General features: G+C 47.7%; 1 protein-coding gene across 1 annotated transcript; it reads right to left on the bottom strand.

Annotated features, from left to right (window-relative positions):
• Positions 1-1,101: 1,101 nt before the first annotated feature.
• Positions 1,102-5,327, bottom strand: stc2a (stanniocalcin 2a). Its single transcript, XM_037076056.1, has 4 exons — positions 4,958-5,327; positions 2,681-2,823; positions 1,779-1,990; positions 1,102-1,622 (listed from the first exon to the last, which is right to left on the bottom strand). The coding sequence occupies exons 1-4, from the start codon at positions 5,094-5,096 to the stop codon at positions 1,256-1,258; spliced, it is 861 nt and encodes a 286-aa protein (XP_036931951.1). The 5' UTR covers positions 5,097-5,327; the 3' UTR covers positions 1,102-1,255.
• Between the last annotated feature and the right edge of the window lie 2,509 nt (positions 5,328-7,836).

Genomic DNA, 7,836 nt, shown 5'->3' with positions numbered 1-7,836 from the left:
ACCTCGATGTGTGTGATTCGTGCAAGCGAAAAGGACTCGGCATCAGAACGTGATGGAGCGTCCCCTCTTTGCTGCAGTTCACTGATAGCTGTATGGAAAAGCGACTCAAAGAGAATGTGGAACATCTGGCGGCTCGGATATTAATCTGTGAAACAAAGAGCAATAACGTCTCCCGAAGCCACGAACGCGACTTTTGATAACCTGTCATGTAGCTGAGACGCGGCTCCTGAGGCTCTGTTAACAATGAATGCGACACTTTTTTCCTGCAGCCAACACCAGTCACCGCGTCTTCTCGTCCACTGCTGCCCAGACGTCGGCACTCGATGACACCACAGATCGAGTCTTGACTCTCTTTGTGTCTAGCTTTGCGAGAGACCTATCGATACATACAAGCGTCAGACAACCGTCCGTATTCATAGTATCACATCGGCATCCTCTTTAAGGAAAAAAAAAAAAAGGATTTTTTTCACTTGAAGAATGCACACAAGTTTGCTGGCTTCGTGGCCATCATGCACTACAATTCATATGTGCCAGAACTGGACTTGAAACCTGTACAATTTGTATTTGATCATCAAGTATCTATAATTAGAATACACATTCCCCCACTCTGAAACAACAAACGGTGTATGTTACATATCTACAGACCGATGTGTGATGGGTGCAATACTGTGAAGAGAACGACAGACAGCACACCACATACTATGTCATCTATAGTATATCAGTATTGCATATTGTACTATATTTATACATGTTTATATAAATATAGATAAGTATATTTCTATGTACATTTTGATATTTCAACATTGCATAAAGAATAAAATAAATAATACAAATATAATCAAATCTTACAGTAAGTATGATTTGAGAAAAAAAAATGCTATATTAGAGCCAAAATAGTCCTAACAGTTGAAATAATCATGATAATAACAATTATTACTCGTTTTTTTTTTTTTTAAAAATCGTGGCCTACAGTCTGGCATAACTACACCACAATTACCCTGCAAAGTTTACCATGTGGGGCTGCTGGAATGACTGGAGAGGGCGGAATAAGGACAGGAAATGTCGGGGCTTGTTTCCTTAAGCTAAGTCTTTCTGGGAATTTGTGTGTGTGTGTGTGTGTGTGTGTGTGTGTGTGTGTGTGTGTGTGTGTGTGTGTGTGTGTTTGTGTGTGTGGTGTGCGGTGTGCATGAGTCTGCAAGTGTGGCTTTGTTAGATGTTGTCGGGGGGTCAAAGGTTGGGACAGTCTCCTGCACTTTCACCTCCGGATGTCGGTGGCTTCGGGGTCTTCCTGCTCGGCCACCACTCCGGCCGCTGGACTCTGGCGGCGGGGTCCCTGACTGCGATTGCGTGGGTGAGCGTTGAAGCCCGCCTTACCAGGTTTGTCCTTGTCACCTTGTCGCGGTGGGCGAGGCTGCTCCGGCTCGGGAATGGAGGGCAAGGGGCGACGGTGGTGCTGTTCGACGACCGATCCGGCGGGGGACGGGGCGAGGGAGGAGCAGAGGCTCAGGCTGTCGCACAGAGCCCCCCAGTTCTGCTCACACTGTAGCCGGACGCTTCGAGTCAGCGCCTCCTTAACCTCTTCTCCGCAGCTCAGCAGGATGTTCACCAGCTCCACGTACGGGCTGAAGAGAGACAGGCAGAAGGTTGTGATCTAGAATTTGGAAGCATTGCGTCTAGGCTGAATGACAGGGATAAATAGCATGGTATCATTACCAAACATGGGAGAACAGAAGAGTCCAGGGAGGGTAAACAATCAAGAGAGAAACCATTTGTCTCACCCTTTAGGGAAGAGATCCTGGAAATGGATCATCTCCACCATGACAGCCACATTCTCCTTAGCAGCAGAGCACAGGTTGTGTTTGATGTAACACTCTCTCTGGAGCTGGAACACCATCTCCTTAATGGACACACACTTCCTGCTGATGCAGCTGAACTTGTGCCGTAGCCCGTGTGCCATACACTTGAGAGCATCCTTGATGAAGGACTTCCCCTGTGGACACACAGACACACAACTGTTGAGTCCCTTGAAGTTCACACTTGAGGATTTAGACTTCAGCCAAAGAAAACACTGGCACGTTGGCGTGTCATTTTGACTCCTGTATCACTCTGTGCACCTGTTTCAGCAGTGTTGGGCGTGCAGTGTGTGGCTCTATGATTCTGGGGTTGTTAAATCTGCGTGGATAACAGTAAATCTTGTCATTCTCCAGCTATGATCTTTTTGGATATTGTCAGATGTCAGATTGTCAGATGTGAGTTTCAAGCATGTGACTGTATAGACATGTTGGGACCCCTGCTCAGGCCTAGCTTGGCAGGGCTTCAGCCTCGCTATGTATGAAAAGGGAGCAAACTGGGCTCGTGTCCAACTGGCTCAAGACCCCTTGGTCCGTGCTGTACACGCATCGGTCCGCTGAGAGGGAAGCAAACGTCCCATGAGAGGACAAAAAAAATAAAAGAGAGAGATTATGAGACGCAGTACAGTCTCGCTTTCTAGATTGTACATGCAGTGTTCTGAGGTATGTGGAGAGAGGAAAAGGTAAACAAATCTGTTCATGGATGACGAGGCTGGAGCAGTGAACCAGTGAGAAGGAAAAGGAATGTTGCCTCTGGTTATACCATTTGTTTTTTTTGTTTTGTTTTGTTTTTTTTTTTGCAAACACACAGACAAAGACAAGTTTAGTACCTGAGAGTCAAATTTGCCAGCGTTGTGCAGGAACGTCATGCAGATTTCCTGTAGCCCTCGTATCTCGCAGGAGTTATTCTCAAAGCACTCAAACACGCCACAGCCGACATCCCCTGCACTCACCAGGCAGTGCTGGATCTCAGCTGGAGAGAGAGAACAGGTTAGGGGAGGGACCTTATCATCTGTTCGCAGCAGAGAACGGCGGCAGATTGTTCGCAGGGCGACGCGTTGCCAATGAAGACTACGGGGGGGCTTGAGGGGCACAACTCCACTCTGGCGAACGATTGCTGCACGAATCACAAATCTGATGTGGCGTGTAACTGTTTCCACAGACACAGGCGGTCGCAGGAGGAGAGTCGAGGGGAGAGAGGAAAAAAGGGTGGGGGGAGGATGCAGCGGTGGGTGAAGGGGGGTGGGAGAGTCTTAATTCCCCCCCCCCCAAAAAAAAAAAGCCTGAGGGGGGTTCCTGCAGAGGAACACTTGGTGACAGATATTACTGTGTCATTCTGCAGCACAATCCTCCTGCACTGCCTGGCGTTGGAGACGGGATGGTGCATTGCAGATACCGAACAGCCTTGACGACAATTTTTTTCTTCTTCCTGTCTGTCTGTCAACTACATGTGCATCAACAAGTCTCTCATTAATGCTGTCGAAGCGCGATGCATGACATGATTAGAAAGGTGCATCATCAGCGACAGGAGGGGGGTGCATAGCAGCAAGGCAGGCAGGGGAACAAAAAAAAAACAAAAAACAAAAAAAATTTGAGAGTAAAACATGTGAATACATAATGTCAGCCTCTGCACACGACCGGCGAGTGCCTCTTTACTGTAGCCACGAGAGACGGGAATAACGCGGATGATATGAGGTCAGAAATGGCCAGGAGAAAGTGAAGGTCTCCCTCTTAACCCCTAATTGCCGTGTAAGACCATGCATTAGGAGACATGTGACCACCAGCAGCAGCAGCATCAGCAGGGCACCCTGTCACTGCTCACCATATGTGATATCGTTGGGAGTGTTTTACTCTTAAGTTAACGCCAGAACCGGCAGGCCGCGTAGTGTTTCACTTTGGCTATGAACGCCCAAAGTGTTGACCTAAGTAAAACACAATTACACGCGTGATTCGTCTCGGAGCTGATAACTGATGCGCGCGCAGGAACATTGTTCCCTGTCAGTGCGCACCAGTTGCGCAAAAGAAAAAAAAGCCGTCAGAGGGAAAAGAAGAAGGAGAAGAAGACGGCAAAAAGCTGATTAAATGTGGATTATTAGGAATCGCGCTTGTCAACAAAGAGCCTCTGTCGGGGGGTCAGTAGTAGTTGGGGTTGGGGGGGGGGGCTGCGGGGTTTGTAGGCGCGGAGTTGAACTTTAGTGCGCAGGAAAAGTGAGCCGCTGTCAGCAGTGCTTGTTTTGGCATCGCGGGAATGTGCTTGGATCGTACGAGCTTGGCCGCAACGTGCATTGAATTACACAGCGGTGTTAGCGAGGTCTCTGCTGGGGGAACCTGCGCTGGAGTTCGTCCCTATTTTTCAGATAACTATTATGCTGTAATATTTTGACACATGGCTCACATGGCGGGGTGCAGGTCATGCTGTGTGCGAGGCGTGCTGGGGGGGAAGATGAGCCGATATAGTGGAGAAGTTTCTGGGAAGAGTCCAGCGAGGTCTTATCGCTTTGAGTTAATCAGGGAATTAAACGTGCCTTGTTACTATTATTATTATTATTATTATTATTATTATTATTGTTGTTGTTGTTGTTGTTGTTGTTGTATTTAAACGATGTTTCTGCAGAGGACCGGTCTGATACATAAACGTGCTCTCGGCTCTGACCCTCAAAGACACCGCTACACTCATTACTGCTCCACTAACCTGCTTTAACACATCAGCCCACACTGGTTTCAAGAGACAGCACATGCAAGAGCCAGATTTCCTCCAGAAAGCCGCTGAAACGGTGATCCATGGCGCGCGCGCACACGCGCACACCAGCGCGCACGCACACCTAGATGCGCTGCCGTATACATTACCTATTACCTTGTGCCATTCTATTAATAGTTTACTAACATATTGGATTTCTGTCTGAGAGTATTTACAAGATATCGTTTGTCTGAGTAATCGAACAGGCTCACTGGTGTGCAGCGTCGCGCCGGGTTTAAGTTAAAAACAGCGTATTGCTCAAATCGCCCGCACGAGTCCCCCAGCGTGGTTTAAATCTGCAGCTACAGAAACACGTGTAGATGTGCGAGCAGCGAGAAACCTCCACATTCTCCCCCCACTTATTTCTTACCTGTGTTCTGCAAGGAGAGGCGTCCTTTCTGGCTCGCAGGCTTCTCCGGGAGGCTGTCATGGATGTCAGTATTATCCGATCCCACTACTTGCTCCAGCACAGACAAAACCAGCAGCGCCACGGCCAGTTTCACCAACATTGCGTCTCCGACGGTGCGCTTCGATTCCCAGCTAAGATCCGGCAGTGTGCGGAGCGTGTGTGCGTATGTGTATCCGTCTGTGTGTGTGTGTGTGAGTGTGAGTGTGTGTGTGTGTGTGTGTGTGTGTGTGTGTGTGTGAGGGTTCACCTTGGATCAGTGATCAGCGCAGCTGCGGCTTGGTGTCTTACGGGGCAGCTGTGGGACTGAATGCATGAGCTGCAAGGGATGCTGCCTATATTTCTCAGAGCCCCGGGTGTCAATTTGGATGAAGGAGTTAAGCAGGTGTTGTCAGTTGAGGCTTCAGAACCAATCAGAGACGCAGACATCCACGTCCAAGGTTTTAGGGGAGTGTCCAGAGAAAGTCCCCTTTTTGCAATAAAACTGGCGCCATAAAGCAATATTCATGAGTAAGTTGAGTGTGACAGCTCTGGGATGAGTGCTTCACAAACCAAATCTGCACAAGTCAATCACATATTGTCCAATATAGACCCCCAATAACACACAGGCGTAATTACAACCCCCCCCCAACCAGCTCATGTGTTTTGCATATACTGCAAGACACCTTCCAGCTCCTGTTTGTTGCAAGAGTGAAAACTCCACAGAAAGTCTGTTTTTACCATAAAAACTGGAGCACATATTCAGGCTACGGGTCTAAGCATGAGAGCAATGGGAGGATCTAGAAGTGCCAAGCTTGCCAACAAGCTGGAGAAAACTGAAGCATATGATGTCCAAGTGCTCTACATAAAATAGGCTTAGCTCGTCATTAATGCAAGGTGATTAAATGAGCAGCAGCTCCAAAGGTGTCTGCAGCCAGTGCTCTCACAGAAAGTGGGTGAAAAGTCACAGAACACTAAAAGAAAAGCACAGTGTCACCCCGCGATTAATCCTTTAATAAAAATGTCACACAGACAAGCAGGGTGTCAGGACTTTATAAATACTCTATATTGATTTTTAGATCATGCTATAATCGCTGCGTAATGACACTTGAAAGCCTCTATAAACACAATGCCTCAAGCTTACTTTTTTTATGGGGAAGTGAATATGAAGAGGTCTGTTACACAATGCCCAGTTTAGTCTGTGACAATGAGGTCTGCTAACCGCTACTACAGAGTGTGATCTAAGAATAGAGGACCAGCATTGGCAGGGCAGCGCATTTGGAGACGGTAAAGGAATCTTTGTCAAGAGCAACACTTGAGGATGCCATGTGGAATAACTGCTGCTACATGGGAACATAAAGTCTCTGTCTGCGAAATGTTTCCAGTGACCTAATGGTGCGTCTATAGGAGCCAGTGGTGCCATGCTCGCCACTCCAGGGGCCTGCTGGTGGACAGGAAGCGGCACCAGTGGCAGGAAGTCACTATCAGGGTGCAGGGTGGGCGGCTGCACTTGGGTCCCGAGCCTCTAGGGGGCCCACTGATACTAACAGTTGCACTAATTACAGAGTGGAGCAAGCTCACTGTTTAAGCTTACAGACTTCAGACAGATGAATGCTTTCACCTCTCCAGGTGATCTCGTTTTTTCTTTTCCCGTCAACCTTCTCATCGCAGTTAATTCTCAGATTTGAAACCACATTCGACCTGTTTCACAGGGTGGCAGAAGAACGAGGAGCAATATGGGTGGTTTAGTGTCGTGAACGTGATTGGGTGTGTGCAGGGGGGCCCCGAGTAAAACCCCGACCCACAGACAGATACGTTACGGCACTGCTCAGGCGCCCCCATAAACGAACATAGGGAAACGATTGGGCATGGTGTGTGTGCCTCTGTGTGTGTGTGTGTGTGTGTGTGAGTGTGCGTGTTGGTGTGAAGAGACAGACAAACAGGCATGTGATTGCGGTCGACTGAATTTCATAGATCTGTGACTTTAAAATCTGTTTATGATAACATTTCATTTATTTTCATCAAATCCTTTTTCATGGTAGGCTCTGGCTCCGTGTGCTGGAAAAACGTTCAAACCCAGGCTATATTTAGACCATCAATGAAATTAGCCTAACCTAACCAAAATGACGATCACTTATGGCTCTAAATATAGATAATTATCATCCTCAGACTGCAGTATCTATCGGTTTAATTGAGGTTTTGAGTGAGTGGAATGAATTCTGGACAAGTCACCACAGCTGAGAAATGGGAGGTATTTTGGCCAGCAGATGATGCAGCGTAGAAAACCTCAACATTTCAATATTCCCATTATATTCTTATGGTGGATGTGGTCTTCTCTCTCTCTCTCTCTCTCTCTCTCTCTCTCTCTCTCTCTCTCTCTCTCTCTCTCATGAATTTATGATGATCTTGTCCTACTTTTGTCCTCCATCCTCATGACGTTACTCCAACACAAAGATCAGCTTTGATGTCAAATTAGTTCAATCTTAAAAATTTACCATGCCATCACTATAGACTTTGTTCTTCTCAATAAAAAAAAAGTTGTTCCACTCAGTGTGCCACAAATTGGCTTAAGCCTGCCGAGCACAGAAAGGAAATTGCAATGCAGCATTTTTTTTTTTTTTTTCTCAGAGTGCACAGGTTTTGCAGCAGGCGCACCCAGGCGGGTGTAGCGTACCGTGGCACGCGTCTGGAGATGGGCTTGGTGCGTTTCCAGTTGCGCCTATACCACAAACTGGAATCTCCTGCTCAATCCGCGTCTGTTAAAAGCTGCCCACGCTGTGAACACACCCTCGATTTGGCCCAATCAGTGTGCTACAGTGGACCACAGGCTCGTAATGGGCTGCGTCACCGCTGCCGACGGGTGC

This window comes from Acanthopagrus latus, chromosome 18 (assembly GCF_904848185.1).
Source record: "Acanthopagrus latus isolate v.2019 chromosome 18, fAcaLat1.1, whole genome shotgun sequence".
Taxonomy (NCBI): domain Eukaryota; kingdom Metazoa; phylum Chordata; class Actinopteri; order Spariformes; family Sparidae; genus Acanthopagrus; species Acanthopagrus latus.
Note: the sequence above shows the minus strand (reverse complement) of the source record. Positions and strands in the feature narration are given on the sequence as shown.